Genomic DNA, 20896 nt, shown 5'->3' with positions numbered 1-20896 from the left:
AAGGCTACAATGGTTCTTTTCTGATTATGATTTAGAAATTTAGGAACGTATTTGGGAAATGGATAGAGGGTGGCTCAACAATCTGGGGTCATCGGAAGCCTGTCCTATTGACTTTTCTTGAGTGGGTTTTTAACTCCTAGGCAGTTTTCAGAACTTAATTTTCATTATCCATGTACCTGAATCTCCCAGAGTAAGAGGCTCCTTTTGGCACAGTGAGATTTTGGGAGCCTGCAAAACATTTCCACCACTTGTGCCATAAATGATTATTTTAAAATAAGTATTGGATTAAAAGACTTGGAATACAAAATCTAAAGAAATTGGGTGAAAAATAGACTTGAAACTGTAACTCTAGTGACTATAATTTCAACTCCATTTGATGACCTAGATATGCCTTATTAATTTGCAGTGTCTGGGTTTTACTGTTCAGAATGTCAGTTGTAATTCCATACAGCAAATACAGGTTAAGGAACTGCCTGGCACAGATACCTTCCCTGTGGAAGGTAGGACACCAGCAGAAGATCGTCTGATCATCAAAGTGATCACAAAATAAGATACCCTTGTCACAAAATGTAGGCAGACACATGTGAATTGGATACATGACAAAATGAGAGTGTTTAAAAAGAAAGCTGTTCAGTGAGTATGCATTTCTGCCATTAACAAAATTGTCAGAAACAATGGTATAGATAGAGAGCCTTGACTGGTCAGTGAGGGTTTTGTGGAGAGACTTCCACTTGCAGCTGGAAGGGCTGATACGTGGAGAGAAATGGCAGCAACTCTCAGACCTGGAGATGAGTACTGGGGTTTTGAAGGGCAGTGTGGAGATAGGAGGAGCACGGCATGCCCACTGGCAGTGGTGGAGTGGGGCTGGATAAGGAACAGTCTATAGGCAATAGGGAGTAGTTGAGTGAGAGACTGGTAATGAGGAAAAGCAATGCTTTAAGCATTTATGTTGTTCTTTATGTATGTAAAGGCATGGAAAATTGACCAAAGCTGAGGTTACAGCTTTCCTAAGATGGCCCATTTCCTTTTTTTAAAAACTAAAACCAGCAACCCTTTCCCATTTCCAGTACTACAAAGGCTGTCTCTTTCAACAGTATGAGCAGAGTTTTTCAATATTTTCCTTAATATCTCTATATAACACACTTGTATTACTACTTCTTGGTTTGATGTAGGTATTATCTATTAATTGCTCATTACAAAAGGATTTATATATATTTTTCCCTCTGTTTATATCACACATACATACCATCCCAATTCTCCACCCTCAACTCCATTGTAGCTCCATTGTAATTTTACTTATGCTGATGTTTGATATTTACGTTTTAAGACCAGAACCACTTTTCACAACTATAACCATGTCATGAACTATTTTTTCCTTTACCAGGAAAATGATTTTTCATTTTTCCTGGAATTAATAATTGCTTAATGTTTTATGTTCTTAACACTGTCACTGAATATTCTCTTGGTTTTCTGTCTTTATCGCTATCTTAACCCCAGTCTCCTGTACTCTTCTTAGTCCCACCTACTGAAGACTCTGTTCTGGACTCTTCTGATGCACTCCCCCTCACTCCTGCTCTCCACAGCTGGTGCTCTGCTCGCTCCCATCATCTATCCTTGAGACCATATCCTCCATGAGTTTTCTTTTCTTTTTTTTTTCTATTTATTTATTTTTGAGAGAGAGAGAGAGAGAGAGAGCGCGCGGGGTAGGGGCAGAGAGAGAGGAAGACACAGGATCTGAAGCAGGCTCCAGGCTCTGAGCTGTCAGCACAGAGCCCGACATGGAACTTGAACCCACAAACTGTGAGATCATGACCTGAGCCGAAGTCTGACACTTAACCAACGAGCCACCCAGGTGCCCTCCATGAGTTTTCTTAACAAGGGTACATGAAAGGTCAAGTATTTTGAGACCTTACATGCATGAAAATATTTTTATTCTATCTGAACATTCAGTGGTAATTTGGCTTGGTGTTATTTGTAGGTTGGAGTGAATTTTCCCTCAGGAATTTGAAAGCCTTGCTCCAATATCTTATTTCCAGCGTTATTATTGAGAAGTCCGAAGCCATTTAAATTTCTGAATCTTATTTCTGACTCTTATCTCCCCTTGTACATTTTGAAGTCAGTAGAATCTTGTTTGTCTCCAATGTTCTGATTTAAGTATTTTGCTTTTTGGGCCAGTCTATTTGCATCCATTGTGCTGGTTGTTTGTTGGGCATTTTCAATCTAGAAACACGTGTTGTTCAATTTGGGGATACTTTTCTGTAAAGTTAATGATTTTTCTTCCATTCGTATTCCCTTTCCTCTCCTTCTGCAACTTCTGTTGTGTCTGAACTGGTTCTTTAATTTTCTTATCTTTTCTCTCCTGTTTTCTGTTGTTTATATTTTTGTTTTGTTTCCTGGGAGATTTCCTAACATTTATCTTCTAACCTTGTCATAGAAATTTTTTTCTGTAATCATATTCTTCATTTCTAAGAAGTGTTTTAAATTCTCTTAATATTCCTTTTTAAAGATCTATAGTTTTGCTTCATGGATACAGCATTTTTCCTTTTAGCATTGTGAAGATATTAACAATGATTTATTTATTTTTTCCTCTGAAATGTTCATCTTCCTCATGCAGTTTTTGTTTCCACTGAGTTGCTTTATTTGTGCTTATTTGGTCTGTATTTATCATATTGGAGTAGTACTCCATATTGGAGTACTACTTTAAAGAGTAGTCCAATAAAATGTGGATTGAAAGCTCTGTGAGAGTGGTGTTCTAGCTGAGCTGTATGATTGTGAAACCCTCAATGTAATTTTCTAGATGTTTTTCCTTCTGGGCTAGTCCGATTTCTCCAGGAAAACTCCTACAGTCTTCTGCCTGAAGGCCTACCTGACATCTTTGGGGGACCCAAATGAGAGAAGAGGCCTGGGTTCTGAGCACTCAGTATGTATATTTCGACCCCTCTGATCTCAGTAAGGTCCCCCCTGATCATTGTGCCTGACATATCCTCTAATCCAGAAATAGCTTGTTCTACTCTTTCTAGAGAATAAGCATCCAGTCTCTGTGGAATTGGGAGAGCTAGTGGCAGATGGGGATCGGGATGCTACTTCTGGCTCTTCCCTCTGTATCTCACCTCCACGGTTAACTCATGCCATCGGTCTCTGAGCCTTTTACGGTGTTCTGAATTGTAAACAGGCTGTTTTTCTCTTCTGGCATGGGCCTCCGGTCGGCTTTCCTGGGTATGCTGTCATGTACTTTTCAACTTCTGAAGTGTCAGTACCGTTGTTCCCTCTGCCGTCCTACCCATATTTCATTAGTGGGCCGAAGCAGACTCCATCTGTCCCCACATTCTACAATGGAGCATTTTAGAACACAACTCTGAGTGTACATAATTGTTATGTGTCTCTTCTTTATAAAACTAGAATACAAGGCGGAAATAAACTTTTAATTTCATGTTTTCCAATTTGGCTAGATGGGGAATGGACTGAATTAGGAACAGACGGAAGGATGATGGTTTGTATTTGTATATTTCATAGTAAACTGATGTGTGTGTTTTTTATAGGTTGTGGTTCCAATACCTTCATGGTTAACAAGAACCAGAGAATCTGTTACAGATGATCCTCAAAAATTCTCAACAGAGTTGTCTATAATTTTTAAGTACTCTCCATTTAGAAATGAAGCTGAATTGATGCAGCAGTTTGATATGATCTACGGGAAATGTGGTAAGATCACCAAAATTCTGAAATCTTGATAGAAGTATTTGCTTTTACTGCCTTTGGAAAGGTACTTTACATGTACTTTTGTATTTTTTCTATTTATAATACCATGCAGGATCTCTCATGGGCACAGTCATTCATTTTATCCATATGAATTTTGTCTTAAGTGAATCCAGACATGAATAGCTCTAAATGCCTGACACTGGGAGAAAGATTTGTACTTGCCTGAGCTTGGGGAACTCTGGATGTGAAGAGGATGACATAGTGTGTGACCACAGGGAATACATAGTCCCTGCACCAGATAGCAGAGTTAGGAGATGCTTACCTCAGCGTCTAAGGTTAGAGGAGAGTTTTATAAGAGAGTTAGCAACTTAGAAACCAATGAGTCTAGGTTTCTGTGGCAGAGAGTTAGTAAAAGCTTCATGTTCCAGATGAACAGAGCTTTCTGTATTTCTGTGTTTATGTGTCTACTAACATTTTCCAGTGCCACTCATTCTCCAAACTTCTACCTTTACTATCTAGAAACAAGAAGAATCTACTCTAGAGAAAGCTGTGTGCATTTTCCTTTCTGCAACTCCTTGATTTATGTAATGTATATAGTGAAATTCTGAGAAATTTGTTTCTGAGTTGGCTTGTATTGCCCTCAAAATTTCTTCTCGAATTTGTGGCATTTGTTTAAAAATGGTATTTTTTGTCACTCTCTCCCTTTTCTCTTAGAGGAAAACTAGTGGCAACTTAATAAATATTAATGTTATTAATGTATACGTGATACACTTTAAGGGGAGCTAATGTGATTTGTTGGTTGACTTTAAAAAAATTATTTAACTTCAAGTTCATTAGCATACCTTGTGGTATTAGTTTCAGGAATAGAACCCAGTGTTGGTCGACTTTTAATTGTGAAATACTCATGTAAATACTAATGAAAGGTATACTATTTCTTGAATATTTTTCTAAACACCTTATAAGTATTAATGCATTTAATTCTCAAAACAACTCTATGCTTTAGGTGCCTCATGAACTCCATTGTGTAGATTGGAAAAATTAGATTCAAAGAGGTTAGGAAATTTATCTGAGGTCATTGCATTGGTAAATAAATGATTGATCCAGGATTTAGACACAGGCAATTTTCGTCACCGTGCTGTTTGTTCTCTCTTGTGTCTTAGTACTACCAGGAAAAGTGTAATTGGCTGTTTTTTTAATTTCTCTGACAGTCTTGTTTGTCTTTATATCACAATCAACTTTGTAAAGAATTGGGATTTTTTTTGTTAACTATGCTTTAGAGCAGGGGTCAGAAAACTGTAGCCTGCAGGTCAAATCCAGCCCCATATGTGTTTTTATAAATAAAGTTTTATTGGAACACAGCTAAATTCATTCATTTATGTATTCTCTATGGCAGTTTTCATGCCGCAGTTGTGGACTTGAATTGTGAGTAGTTGTCACAGAGACCGTATAGCCTGCAAAGCCTGAAATGTTTATTATCTGGCCCTTTGCAGAAAAAGTTTGCCAATGCATATTATAGGGTCTAAAAGCAATTCTTCATATTTGTACAAATTTTAAAAACTCATCTTTGTTTTTATGTGCATTGGTTTCAGTTCCACCAACGAGAGCTTTACCTATAATACAAATTTAGCTCAGACTCCTCCAACTATTTTCATAATGCAAATTATGAAAAAAGTGCCAAAGTTTAAGAATCCACGTTGAGAGACTTACAATGAATTGAATAGGAATAAACACTTTCCTGTAGAAACTCAACACTCTGGAAGAAAGTGGAATGTGCTGTAAGACGTACATCTTGGAACTTATCCAAGCATATTATTTACTGAAGTGTTGAAGGAAATTTGGTCTAGAGTAAGCTTAATTCCATAGATGAGATAATAGCACTATGACTAATATTTGGTGTTGTTCCAATACTGACAAGGCAAACATCCTTTTTTCTACTAGGTACTTTGCTGGTTATTTATAACTTGAAGCTTTTGCTTAGCGGAGAGCCAGAGTTGGATGTTAAGACTGACAAGGAAGATATGCTGATGGCTGGGGCTCTTGAGGAGTGAGTAGTATGTGTGTTTGACAGAATGTCTCTCAATAATGGCAGTATCCTGGTCCTATGTCTGAGGCCACTGGGCCTTAGCACTGAGATAATTCATTTTACCCCAGTTACAGATGAAGAGAGTTAGGCTGGACCATTGATTCCCAAACCTGGCTGACCCTCTGAGTGACCCAGACAGCTTCTTAAGTATAGGATCTTGTCTTATCCCAGACTTTGCTGAGTCAGAATCTCCAGATATCAGGCATAGGAGTCAATATTTTTCACATGTTGCCCAGGTGATTTCGAGGTGGCAGCACATTTTGGAACCACTGGAATAACACCTTCAAGCTTCTCTAATTCTGAAACTCTTATTTTATGAATATTAAAACTGAAGAAAACAGAGTTCATTATTCGTTACATATCATTAAAAATGGGCATCAGTATGGTATGGAGCAAAAAGAAATATGACCAACCGATAATTAAGAATGGCCTTATGAACTTCACGCTTGCAGTTTATAAGTAAATAAATTGACACACTCATTTTTCTTGGCTATTAGGAATCTATATGAAACAGAATAAGGAAGGATTGGGGAGCATGAATGAAAATTGTGGAGAAATAATGCAACAGTGACCAAACCTAAGTTTCTCCAAAGTAACTTTGTATTTGAAACTTATCAGCTTGAACGCGCAGTTTCTTAGTGTCAGAACTCTAGAGTTACAAGGGATTTTGAAAGAGTTAAATTCAATCTGATTCATTTTAAATACTGATGTTTGGTGCAAATAAAATGAGAGCAGCAAATATGAAGCATATATGAAATCTTAAATTTTCTAGTAGCCATGTTAGGAAAGGTAAAAAGAAAGAGGTCAAATTAATTTTAATAATGTTTTATTTAATCTGGTATATATAAATTATAATTTTAATATGAAAAATATTAATGAGACATTTTATACTCTTTTTTTTCCTGCTAAATCCTTGAACTCTAGTGTGTGTTTTGTACACATAGCATGTATCAATTTGGAGCAGTTTTCTAGCATGGCCAATAGCTACCATATTGGGCAGTGCAATTTTAGACTAAGATATTGAGACCCAAGTAAATACATAAACTTAACAAAGAACCTATTTTTGTTTTGTCTTTGAGGTGAAATTTGAAAACCCCTTCCCCAGTTAGAAAATTTAATGTTTGATAATGCTTTTAGATGATCTTTTCTACTTAAAGTTTTTTTTTATGATTTATATTTTTCTTATTTCATTCTAAAATGTGTAATTCTTAATTTACACAGAAATGAAGGGTTTTTGTCTTGGAAAAAAAAAAAATCCAGCCTCTTTATTGTTATACAAATGCTGGGAACCCTTTTGGCAGTATTAATACGCCAAGATCAGAAAGGAGGCCCAGGACTGTTACTGGCACGTCCATTACCATCTCCCCCTTTCCCGCTGACCCTACCTTTCTGCTTAACAGCTGGTTCCAGAACCAATATCTCATGCTACTTAAAAGCTTTGGGACTAAATTTTCAAGCAGTTATCTGTCAGAGTGCCTTGGCATTTTGACACTAGCGTCAGGAAACAAATAACATTATTAGAGGAATAATTTGACAGCTAATTCTTTGGGAAAAAGTTCTTACTGTTTCCAGATGGTTTAATGAAGTCAGAAGCTTCTTAAGTCATTTAAGCTATTAATCACAAAATGAAAATGCGTCAGACGCAGGGTACGTACAGTTTAATTTAGGAACATTGACCACATTGGATTTGTTTGTTTGGTTGGTTTTTCAACATTTTTCGTAGTTTAATCACAAGAAAAGCTTTTTAAAGATGGGTGGGGGCATTTTGATGAAGCTGGGTTGTTGTAAAGAGGAGATGTCATTTCTGTACCATGGGCGCTCTCTATTTCATGGTTTCTGATATGAGTTTCATGATAGTGCCAAGGAGGGACAGCAGTATCACCTCCTGGGGGCGGGGGTGGTAATTATGTATAGGTTTCCCCTCTGAAAAGTCAGTGGGCTCTGACATTAACCATTAACCCAGATCCTCTTTACTAAGGGACTAGGAAAACATGGACTCTTGTGGCTGAAAGAATACTCTGGTCAAAGATGGATCTTTTTCTGACTCCTCTTGCACTTACGACTTCTGTTATTTGAACTTCTAAACAAGTGCAGTTTACAAAATCTTGGTTTTGAGAACAGGTGGTTTGTAATATAATAATTCCTTTGCCATTTTTCTTGTGGTTATTGTGTCCCCTTAAAGCCACTGAGCATGATTCTTCCTCTGTTCAAAACAAGTCTCAAACCTTGGAACTATGCAATTTCCACCTTTGGTCTTAGATGGTATGGTCCTGCTGATTCTGAAAATAATTTAATTTTCTACATAGAAATAGGAAAATTCAAGCTTTCAGGCTTTTTTTTTTTTTTTTTTTTGGTTTCGGAGAAGAGGTTTTTCTGATGCTATTTTGTATTCCAATTTTGTTTATTGTAAAAATATATATAATATAACACACACACACACACACACACACACACACGAGGGAAGGAGGGGCCGATAGAGAGGGAAAACAGAGGATCCAGAGCAGACTGTGTGATGACAGCAGAGAGCCCAATGTGGAGCTCAAATTCACGAATTGTGAAATTGTGACCTGAGGCAAAGTTGGAGGCTTACCTGACTGAGCTACCCAGGTGCCTTGGGTGTCTTTCCTTCCTTCCTTCCTTCCTTCCTTCCTTCCTTCCTTCCTTCCTTCCTTTTTCTTTCTTTCTTTCTTTCTTTCTTTCTTTCTTTCTTTCTTTCTTTCCTTCCTTCTTTTTAATGTTTATTTATTTTTGAGAGAGAGAGACAGAGAATGAGCAGGGGAGACACAGAGAGAGGAGACACAGAATCTATAACAGGCTCTGGGCTCTGAGCTGTCAGCAGAGAGCCCTATGTGAGGCTCGAATTCGTGAATTGTGAGATCGTGAGCTGAGCCAAAGTTGGAGGCTTACCCAACTGAGCCACCCAAGCTGCCCAAAAGTGAAATGATATTTTAAAAAATTGTAAAGAAAATAATTTGTATATCATAATTTTTATTCAATTCTAGTGTTTTTAAGTGTAATTTCTCATTTTTCTTTTTCATTTATGATTTGCTTCTCAACTTACGTTATTATGTAGTCTGGGTAAGTCTCATAATAATTTCTTGATAAGTGGTTTTACGATAGTCTATTAAATTGATTCATCATAATTTACATAAAATTTCTGTATTTTTGGATAGTAACATTGGTCCCAGTGTTTCACATTATTTATGGATAATATTGAGGTAAACATTTTCATGCAGATGGATTTTTTTTTTATTCTTTTGAACTGTTTTTTTAAGACAAACTCCCAGGAATGGAACTACTGAGTCAAAGTGTCTGAACTTTCATATAGTTTTTGTGAGTATTTGATATCAGGGTTTTTTTTTAATTTTTTAATGTTTATTTATTTTTGAGAGACAGAGACAGAGTGCGGTTGGAGGAGGGGCAGAGAGAGAGGAAAACACAGAATCTCAAACAGGCTCCAGGCTCTGAGCTGTCAGCACAGAGTCCGACAGGAGGCTCGAACTCGGGAACGGCAAGATCATGACCTAGGCTGAAATCGGACACTTAATCGACTGAGCCAGCCAGGCGCCCTATTTGATATTTGTCTTAAACTTTGCAATCAATACCCTTTATTGGCTTTGCACTGAGGCTCTACAGCAGTATATCCGACCTTTAGCAGGGCCCTGTTTTAAGATGACAGTAATCTCATGAAAATTTCATTAGGAGTGATATTCAAGCACGTGGGCAGTGGCATGTGCTTTGGCAACATGAGTCTAAAGACAGCCTGTTTTTACTTACATTAAAAGAGAATATGTAGACAGAAAAGTCATCTCAGAATTTCAGAATCAGATGAGGCAGAAGTTTGCATTTAATGTGTGATATATTAAATCAGAATTTGAATCTGTGAATGTGACATGTGGGGAGTGCCAGGGAATCACAGAATTCCATAACGATATACAGAAAGTAGGTTATATCTGCAGGGAAAGAATCTGCCATGTTAAACTTAGGCAAAGTGCCCTAAAAGGGTAGAAGACAACATGAAAAATAGCTTTGTAAGAAATCAAAAGGAAGTTAAGAGTTTGCAAGAAAGAGGCAGGGGAAAGGCTGAGAATACTGAATATTAATGAAAAGAGTAGTGAAGTAATAACAGAAAACAAGATGTTTCTTTAGGGCCAGCCTAGACAATGTTTGTTTGTTAATTCATGTTTTATGTTGTAATTTTTGGAACTCTGGACCAAGTCCTGCATCTCAAACTCTTGCAGATTTTTCCCCACTAAGTTTTTTTTTTCCTTCCCCCTTTGAGGTAGTCAAAACAAAATCAAGTCAATTTGTTCTCTCCTTCCGACTGGTGGCTGTTAGTAACCTTTAGCCACAGTCACACAGATGATTAAAATCAGAGTGATTTCCAGAGGTCCTCTATTAAATGTTTATTTATTTATTAAAACATTTTTTTTACATTTTTATTTATTTTTGAGAGACAGAGAGAGAGCACAAGTGGGGGAGGGTCAGAGATAGAAGGAGACACAGAATCCGAGGCAGGCTCCAGGCTCCAGGCTCCGAGCTGTCAGCATAGAGCCCGATGTGGGGCTTGAATTCACGAACCGTGAGATCATGACCTGAGCCAAAGTCGGACGCCTAAAAGACTGAGCCACCCAGGTGCCCCTATTTATTTTGAGAGAGAGAGAGAGAGGGAGAGAGAGAGAGAGAGCTTGTGCAAGCAGGGGAGGAGCAGAGAGAGAAGGAGAGAGAGAATCCCAAGCAGGCTCCACGCCGTCAGCACAGACCCTAACACAGGGCTTGATCTTACGAACTGTGAGTTCATGACCCGAGCCAAAATCAGGAGTTGAACACGCAACTCACTGAGCCACCCAGGTGCCAGAGAACCTCTATTGACTGAATGCAGTAGGACTGACCAAATGGAAGATGGCTCTGAGATGTCCGTGCCTGTAATGCCTCACAGGTGGTTAGTGTAAACTGGAATGTGCAAGATCCATAGGGTTGGGATTCTCCTTCGGCATTCCTTATCCAGAGAGTCTATCTTTGGCAGGTATGGAATTACTCTCTAATCTAGATGTTTTAAATTTCATTCATAGGACATAGAATTCTTTATGTGGACACCAGTATGGAATTACAATTTCAGAACTGAGGTTTTGAAATTTCATATAAGATATGCCACCAAGAAATCCTGGATCCAGGTGTTAGTTTTCTTTACTCTCTCCCGTGTCTCATTCTTCCACCTGGTGGTCCAGCACCTGGTCCAGGAACAGTAATCTTTGGGGCAGAGGTTGGGGTGAGCCTCCAGTGGTACATAAATATGAGTTTCTTGAAAACCTCTCAAAAATGCATAGATACCTAAATCGGTGTAACAGTGCTTTCTCATTCTCTACCCCTGCCCCTCCAATCTCTCTTCTACTATAGAAATAACTCTGCAACTTGGGCTTATTGAAGTGTGTCATCTAGACTTTTCGGTTCTTGTCAGTTTATATTGAAGTCATACTTTTTTCTTCTTAGCTTTTTCTTCTGAAATAATTTAGACTTTTCAACAGGGTTGCAAAGATATTACAAAGAATTGTAGTATACCTTTCCCTCAGATTCCCTAGATGTTGATAATCCACCATACTTGCTTTACCATTCATCCTGCCCCTCTTCTTTTTACACGCAGTAGGGACCCATGCATTCCTTTTAAGGGTAATAATCTATCACTATTAGTATTAATGTTGTGGCTAAAGTTGTCCTAGACTTGGCTAGTGGGAGCCTATTGAGGCTGACTCTTATGTTCTTTTGATGTATCACCATCAGTGTTGAATATTTTTGTACTTTTTGGCATCATAAGATATTCTAGGCTCATAATATACTTCTGCTGCTGTAGTAATGCTACAATAAGCCATTTTTCCAAGGAATCCTTTTTTTCTTTTATTGGATACTCCTATACCTCACTTTTAAGCACCTTTTAAAAAAGTGACTGTAAAGTAATAAATAACTGTACATTGGTATAAAACAATATTTGCATGATATTATAGATTGGTATACATCATACTCAGATTGACGTCACTTTTTCACTATTTTAACTAATGCTAATCTTTATACTTATATTTTTGGGCACTTGCATGAATATTTCTTTAGTATTGATTCTCAGAGATAATATTGCCAGATTAAGTGGTAGTAATTTTAAATTTAAATAGATAGTGGTAAATTGCTGTGCAAAAAGCTTAAACTATCTATGCACCCAGCCAATGATCTGAATTTTGTCAATGGCCCCATTTTCATCAAGATTTGATATAAACTAACTTTTAAAATTTTGCCAGGTAGATTAAATATTTCTCTGAACTTTGTTTTCTCCTGATTATTGACAGTATGGGGTATATTTTCATGTTTTTTGGATGCTTACTTTGCTTCCATAATTTGCTTGTATCTTTTGTTTATATTTGTATATTTCTATTATGTAGTTTTAATGGTTTTTAGGAACTTTTATTTAGTTATTATTACTTTGGATGTTAAATATGAGGAACATTTTTTCTTCAATCTGGCACTTGTCTTTTTTTTAATTAAAATTTGTATTTAGGTAATTGTAGACTCATAAGCAGTTATAAGAAATAATATAGAGAAAGCCTGTGTGCCCTTAACTCAGCTTCCCCTATGCTGGCATTTTGCTAAACTGTAGAACAATATCACAACCAGGATGCTGACACTGATGTAACCCATCTGGTGCAAATCTCCAGTGTATCAGTACAAGGTTCCTTCCAATTGCCTTTTATAACCACACACAACTCCTTCTCTCTCCCCACTTGACTTTTAACATTGTTAGTACTGTCCTTTGTCTTAGAGAAATTTTTGATATTTTGGGGTCAAATCTGTCAATATTTTTCTTTATGAGTTTCTTTTACATTTCTAACCTCAGATAGGTTTTCCTTAACCAAATCTATCTTCTTATCATTTTAAAAATACTTATGGTTTATTTCTATAGCTTTTGAATCTATCTGGAATTTGGTTTTGCACATGATGTGAAGTGTGTGTGCAGAGGGGAGGATGGATTAATATTTTCTAATGTATGTAGCATTTTTAAAATCATTCAGCCTTTCCTACTTACTTGAAATGCATCATGAATATAAACTAAATTCTCATCATTTATGGATCTCTTTCTAGATGACCTGTTTCTTTTCATATATTTTTTCTGTTCTTGCTTCATTAGAACTTTTTAATTGCTATAGCCTTTATAATGTGTTTTGATATTTGGTAGGGCAAGTACTCTTTCACTGTCCTTTTTGAATGTGTTATGATTGTTCTTGCACATGTTCTCCTCCATATGAATTTCAAAGTCAGCTTTTCAAGTTTTATTATAAAAAATTCTCTTGGGACTTTGATTAGTAGTCTATTGAATTTATAGCTTGACAGAGGGAGAACTGACATATTTATGTTTTGGTTCTTATTTCAGTCTTCTTTTATATAGTTGAGTGTAATTTTACATCATCATATATGCCACAGTGGTTAAGAATTTTGGAGGTTAGATTGTATGATCATAGTTATATTTTTTAAGTTTTTGAGGAACCACCATGCTGTTTTCCAGAGTGGCCGCACCAGTTTGCATTCCCACCAGCAGTGGAAAGTGTTCTCCCTTTTCCACATCCTTCCCAATATTTGTTGTTTCCTGAGTCGTTCATTTTAGCCATTCTGACAGGTGTGAGGTGGTATCTCATTGTGGTTTTGATTTGTATTTCCCTGATGATGCGCGATGTTGAACATCTTTTTGTGTGTCTGTTAGCCATCTGAATTACTTCTTTGGAAAAATGTCTGTTCATGTTTTCTGGCCATTTCTTCACTGGATTATTTGTTTTTTGGGTGTTGAGTTTGATAAATTCCTTATAGTATGATTTTGCTTATTAACCCTTTATCTGATCTGTCATTTTCAAATATCTTCCTCCATTCCGCTGGTCGCCTTTTAGTTTTGTTGATTGTTTCTTTCACTGTGCAGAAGCTTTTTATCTTGATGAGGTCCCAATAGTTCATTTTTTTTTTTTTGTCTTAATGGAATTCTTTTATCTTTGATCATTAAATGTGATATTTGTTCTAGTTATTTTTCCTTTTCATCAGTGCCTTTTGTCAAGCTTAGTAAGTCATTTTATTTCTAGTTTATTGAGTGATTTTTATTTATTTTTCACATTAGAAAATTGGTGTTAACTTTCAGTCAACGGTTTTTTGACATCTGTTGAGATGATTTAGTTTTGTTTTTCTCTTCTAATCTGTTAAAGTAGTATACTATGAAAGTTTGTGATATTCAACTATCATTCTTCCATTCCTACAATAAACCCAGCTAGTTTATGATGTCTGTGGTCTTATCACTGTGTGTTTTTATTTCTACTTTTATTACTTTTGAATTGTGCTATAACTGTTAATCTTATTAATTAATTCAGATTTTTAAGTTCTTGGATCAAATTTGTCATTTATAATGTCTTATAAAAACATTCATTTTATTTGGATTTTCAGATTTGTTGATAAGGAATTTTACATAAAATATTCCTATAAAACTTCTGTTTCCCCCAACCTTGTAGTTGTGTCCACTTTTACTGCTTTTATTGCATGGTATGTCATCTCTTTTTCTTGGCCAGAGGGGCTTAGTTGTTTCAACTGTCTTTAAAAATAAAATAATTTCAGATTCTGATTTATTTTGTATTTCTCTATTTTCTCCTACTTTCTGTAACGTTGTTTTATTTTATTTGTCCTGCTTCCTTGAGGTGTACCTTTTATTTGTTTACTTTCAATCTCATTTTCTAATCTAAACAACTAAGGCTTTTATGCATCCTCCCAGCACCACCCCTGCATCGTGGCTCTATTCTACAGGTTTCAAAAGTAGAACTCTCATTATTGCTTATTTCTAAATAGTTTACAGATTCCATTTTGATTTCCTCTTTAGCTCAGGAATTACTTTCAAAAAGTATTTTAAAAATCTACAAGTACCTAAATTTTGTGTGTGTGGGGGGGGGGGTGAAATATCCTTTTAATACTGTTGTAATTTTATTATACAGTGATCGGAGAACGTAGTTTGCATCATATCGGCTCTTTGAAATTTGTTGAGATTTCTTGTGGCCTAATAATGTTTTAAACATTGGAAAAATTGTAACTCTCTGAAAAAGATTTTGTAACATCAAGCTTTTATTTTTTTTATTTTTTTATTTAAAAAAAAATTTTTTTTTTTTGACATTTATTTATTTTTGAGACAGAGAGAGACAGAGCATGAACAGGGGAGGAGCAGAGAGAGAGGGAGACACAGAATCTGAAACAGGCTCCAGGCTCTGAGCTGTCAGCACAGAGCCCGACGCGGGGCTTGAACTCACGGACCGTGAGATCATGACCTGAGCCGAAGTCGGACGCTTAACCGACCAAGCCACCCAGGCGCCCCATCAAGCTTTTAATTAAATTATTTAAATCTTCCATTCTGCCTCACCCCCTCCCCGCCCCCCAGCTTGATCCCCCAATTTCTGAGAGCAGTATGAATCTTACAGTGCCTATGGTTTTGTCTATGTTTCTTGTATTTCTTCTAATTTTTGCTATATATGTTTCTGACTCATTAGATTTATGGCATACACACATTTTGTTTAAGTGAACCTTTATTAATGTAAAATATCCCTCTGTGTTCCAGTGATACTTTCTAATAACTTTGTTTCTGTTTTTGTCTAACATTAACCTATGTTTGCTTTGTTTTGGTTAACTTTTCTTACCACATAGTTTTTCACTGCTTTATTCTCAGCAGTGTTATTTAATTTTCAATTTGTCTCTTATAAATGGCATGTAACTAGATTTGTTAGCATTCACTGTGAGTGCTTCTATCTTTTAATAGGAAATTTATCTAGTTTACACTTATTAGGACATCTGCTGTAGCTGGACTTACTCTGCCTTCTCATTTTATGTTTTATATTTACTTCTTTGGTTGTCATTTGTTTGTGGTTAGGTTTGTTTGTTTAATTTGTTGCCATTTGCTGGTGCTTGGGTTTAATTTTGTTCTGCCTTATTTTTTTTTCCCCCTTTGTGAGATTGGTTGAGTTGTTATTTTTTTGTCAAGAAGGAAGATTCATGTTTTCCCATTCAGATAGTCTGAAAATTATTTGTTCCATGCTATTCTTTCAGAGTGGACTGCCTTTATATTTTAAATAAATATATCAAACTTAGTTTTCTTATCAAAGTGTAGAGTTAAAAGTGTTATCTATCTTAACTCACAAGTAAGTCAAGGCTTTGGTATGCTTTATTTCTCTTCCTTACCAGTTCCACCTTTTTCTGATTATTTTATTTGGATTTATTTATAAAATTTTATAATATTATGTCACACCCTGCATAAATAATCATTTAGACTAAGTTATAGGATTTATTATTTCTCTTTGCTTACCACACCATCTTCCATCCTGAATCTTTTTAATTTACTCATTAGTTCATTTGCTGGATTATTATTGCTCAAATAATTGCTCAAATAATTATTTCAAAGTCCATTGGATGTAAACTTTTGGAAGCTTTGTATCCTTAAAGGTATCTTTATTTTTCTTTTCTTCCTCAATGTTTGTCTAAATGAATAAAGAAACATTGATTCAAAAGTAGTTTCCCTCAGAAATTATTGCTTATTCGATGTCTTGAATCCATGTTGTTTATGAGAAGCCTAATGCAGATGTGATTACTGAATTTTTATAAATTGCTCATTTTCCCCACCTTGAATAGCTTTTAGGAATTCTTGTAACTTTAAATAAAATTCCACAATGTATCTAGCTATGGGTTTTGGCTTTTTAAAATTCTTCATACTCAGGACTCTTGTACTGAGAATTCTTCGATGACATTTCTAACTTGCTTACTGTTGGTTCTGCCTTCAAGTAGATTCAGACCCAACCATTTATTACCTCCTCTACTGCTGTGATCCTGGTCAAAGCCATCATTGTGTTTCGCCATAGTTATTATGGAGGGTTTCCCACCAAGCCACAGGTCTCTCTTGGTTCAGTAAAAACTGTGCCACCCTAGCTGTTCTGTAGCAGCCAGAGCAGTCTTTTAAAAATTCTCTGTGTAAAATTCCCCAATGACTTCCCATTACACTCAGAGGAAAAGCGAAGGTCTTTATAATGTTCTGCAGCATCCTGCATGATAAAGTCCTCTGTTACTCTCTAACCTCCTTTCCTCTCCCATCTTCTCTAGGTACACAGGCGTCCTTACTGTTCTTCCTTGGGCTTCCTTAGATTCATTTTACATTCCCTCATTCAGTAGATATTTATTGAGTGTCAGGACCTGTTTTAGAAGCTGGGTATATATCAAGGGAAAAAACTACAAATATCTTTGCCCCAAATGGCTTGAATTCTGTTGAGAGAGCTTTCATTCTAGTGATAAGTTATCTATGGTCTCTGAAATTTAGTCTTGTCATGTATAAAATGGTGCTACATGGAACATGATCTGCTTAATATGAATGCTGTAGAAATAGAATAGTCACAGTACCTAGCACACAGAGGTTCTGAGTACATCTTAGTTCCCTCCATTCTGCTTTTCCCTACAATACTTCTTTCTAGCACCTACTATTGTAATGCCGTGGAAACTAACCTAGGGTCTGATAGCTAGCACTGAATTGAATGCCAATGTCTAGGTAATTTTCTCAGAATACATAGATACTTTTATTGGAAGGTACCAGCACTCTTCTTAGTGGGTTCCACTGTCCTCCATCCTTGAAGATCATTGCGGACCTTTATTAGGGAAAGAGGGAGTTTTAGTTTTAGGAAATTTTGTAAAGTGCTTTTGTTGAAATCTCTTTTGGGTTCCAAATTGTGAAGACTTGGTCACTCCTGTAACTCATGTAAGCATTGTACCTGTTCTGTTATGCATGTGATTTCCCTGGGCCATGTTGCTTTTGTGACTTGTCTTCTTAGCATTATAAATATGTTACATATTCAACTTTAAGAGAACTTGCAAGAAAGGACAGACTAGTTAAAAAAAAATCATGTTGTAGAATTGGCTGTCATCATAGTGTCCTGTCATACCCCTGGAATCAATCATGGCTTAGGATCTCAGGCAGTTAGGAGAACCTATATGACAAAACAGCTCTGAGAGTGATATAATATGGAATAATGGAGTTGAAATTTTGTGCTAAGTAATATTTTGAAATTAGATGCCACGTTGCCAGTGTCTTCCTAAATTGACAGTCATTGGGCAGCATTTCATAATGTCTATAGTTTATGTCTTAACTGAGCTGGCTGCGAACACATCAAAAGTTACAGCTTCACATTGTAATGTATTGCTTGCCATACTGTGGTTATGACAGAAACATTTTCATTACATTGTATCACTTATAACTTTTATTTTAAATTACCTCTTTCAGTTGACATTTCTCTTAGGTATAATCTACCCTAAGATTAAATTTGGCTAGCCCCTTCATAGTTCAGAATTTAAGCTAGTTAAAAATCTTTATGCACTTCTTTGTATTCAAGATAATATAGACCTTGTTAATTTCAACTTTAGGAACTCCTCGGAGATTTTAGCAATAAATTTAGAAAACAGTTTTTGTTATAATATGCAGTATTTTCATGAATAAAAATATGGCACTTCTGAGATATTCCAAAAGGGATCTAATTTAGTCTAGAGTCATTTTTCTCAACTGTGGACCTTACAAGGGCAGTTCAGTGGGAGTCTGTTGGTGCATAGCCGATGTGAATAAATGTAGAGGGTGTCCTGTGAGAGAGTGTTCTGCTCTTCTCTTTCAAGCAACCTTTCTTACATACTACCCTGTCCATTAGGTCTACCATGCAGAGGTTCTCAAAACTTGCAGGGTTAAAGAAATCACCTGGGTAGCTTTAAAAAATTTATATTCTGAGACTTCAGCCACAGAGAATCTGTATTGGTAGATAAGGAGATATGATGCTGACCATGGGACCCCTATTTCTGGCCCTTCTCCTGTCCTTAACAGTTTGGTGACTACACCAATCCACCCATGATATGTTGTGTACAGAACAACACTTAGAGCAGAACAATGTAGGTAGATTGGGAGAAGAAAGAGGCCACACCGAGGCCAGCTGGAGGCTGAATTAGAGACTTTTTAAGAATGCCAAACACTGAGCAGGGGGCAAACACATAGACTACTCCATCTGCTGTTATATTCCACAGACTTTGAAGCCAGTTACTGCCTTAAAACACTGTCTTCTTTCCGCATAGCTGTCATGTGGCACTGTGTGTGTGTGTGTGTGTGTGTGTGTGTGTGTGTGTATTGGGGAGCATTCTCTCTTCCTTTCTCTAGTTTATTATAGCCAGTTAAATAGAAATGAGAGAGAAAGAGAGATACAAAGATAGAGATATGGGCACTTCTGCCAGAGTTTCAGATGGAAAAGAAAGACATTTAGGAGTACACAAGAGAAGAGCACTTCTTGGAAAAAATATGTGAAGTAGTTCCTGATGGGGGGAGAATAACACTGTTTTTTTTTCTTAGATCTTTTGAAGATAACTTTATTACTTAGTACATTTGGATTTCAGTTTCCCAATGGCCTTATTTATAAAGATTGAGAGCATTGTCATTGAAGATGATCAGTCATTAAAGAGTCTTTCTTGTAAAGGGAACCCCGTTGTTCATTCTACATTAAGCCAACAAAGTCCTGAATAATTATTATTTATTCAACAAATATTAATGGGTGAGGGTGCTACCTTCATGGGGTTTGTAGCCTGATGGGGATGCAGATAAAGACAGAGACACTACTAAGTGGGAAGTGCTGTGATGGGGATGCACAGAAGAAGGAGGGGAGCCCCAGAAGTACATGATTCACCCAATCTTGGGGAGTGAGGGAAAGCTTCAAGAGGCCGTGAGATCTCAAGTTGCATCCTGAAGGGGGAAAAGGAGCTAACCAAAAATTGCCAAGGAATTGAATGTGCTAAGGCATAGGGATAAGAAAGCATGACCCATATCTAGAGAACCAAGAGCGTTCCTAAATGCCTAGACTAAAGCTGGCAAGAGATGGGGCTGGAGAGTTTAGTGGTCATCAGATCATGAAGGACCTCATACCGCATATAAAGTTCACAAGTTATACTGAGTAGCCCATTTCATATGTAGATTTTATATTTAGCCTTCTTCATCTTCTTTCTATCACAGACATCACAATAGCATAAGAAGTATTGCCATTCTGTTTGTTACAAATAAATAGGAACTTTCCAAAGTGGCATGTGTGTAGAAAAGGGTTAACATAGAAGTCTTTGTCCTTAGAAAGTCTAGCTGTCAAGGTTGGGCCTTGGGAACTTGGCTGGTAAAGTTCTGGGAACTTGGCTGGTAAAGGCCCCTACACTGATGGAAAACTTTTCCTAACATTTAAGGTTGGTTTACTATATCTAGTCTATGCAAATAATATGGTTATGCTGGAATTTTGATACATGCTGGCAGAGGGTACTTATGTGACCACCCCCCATAAAACCCTTCAGTGCTGTCTCTGATGGCTTCCTTAGGCAGAAACATCACACATGTGTTGCTGCATTTTCATAGGTGGGGGAAGAATGCCCTCTGTTTGACCCTGAGAGGGAGAAAACACAAGAAAGCTGCAGTTGGATTCCTCCGCACCCCACCTATCTTTCCCCATTATGATCCGCTGTATACCCTTACTGCATCACTGTGATAAAACTTAGCCATAAGTGCAATTCTGTGCTAAGTCCCATGAGTGATTCTAGTGAATTTCCTAACAGAAAGGAGGTCTTAAGCATCACCAACACACCTGCTATGACTATTTACTTATAGATATTGATTGGATGAGTACAAAAAGTGAGTTATAAAATGCTGGAAGTACTAGTTTCCTTATTTTGTTTTTGTGTGCGTGTGTATGTGTGTGCATATATATGTATATATGTGTGTGTGTGTGTGTGTGTGTGTGTGTGTGTGTATATATATATTAGACCCATATATACCCATATATATTGTATATCTATATTTTTTAGAAATTCTTTTTTTTTTTTAACATTTCTTTATTTTTGAGTGAGACAGAGACAGAGTGTAAGTGGGGGAGGGGCAGAGAGAAAAGGAGACAGAATCTGGAGCAGGCTCCAGGCTCTGAGCAGGCTGTCAGCACAGAGCCCGATGCGGGGCTTGAACTCACAAACTGCAAGATCATGACCTGAGCCGAAGTTGGATGCTCAACCAACTGAGCCACCTGGGTGCCC

The 20896-nt window shown here is 36.9% G+C and overlaps 1 protein-coding gene across 4 annotated transcripts in view; it reads left to right on the top strand.

Annotated features, from left to right (window-relative positions):
- The window catches only part of MORC1 (MORC family CW-type zinc finger 1), a 163768-nt gene that overhangs the window by 18605 nt on the left and 124267 nt on the right, over positions 1-20896 (top strand). For 3 of the 4 annotated variants that reach the window (XM_042903391.1, XM_042903388.1, XM_042903389.1), the window contains 2 exons: positions 3540-3699; positions 5635-5740. In XM_042903391.1, coding sequence (XP_042759325.1) covers positions 3540-3699; positions 5635-5740 — 266 coding nt within the window. Of the gene's footprint in view, positions 1-18; positions 634-3539; positions 3700-5634; positions 5741-20896 lie in introns of those variants that run through there. The other variant, XM_042903390.1, reaches the window with a different exon arrangement.

The sequence above is a fragment of the Panthera leo genome, chromosome C2 (genome assembly GCF_018350215.1).
Source record: "Panthera leo isolate Ple1 chromosome C2, P.leo_Ple1_pat1.1, whole genome shotgun sequence".
Lineage (NCBI taxonomy): Eukaryota > Metazoa > Chordata > Mammalia > Carnivora > Felidae > Panthera > Panthera leo.
The sequence above is the reverse complement of the archived record's forward strand: the minus strand, read 5'-3'. Positions and strand labels throughout refer to the sequence as shown.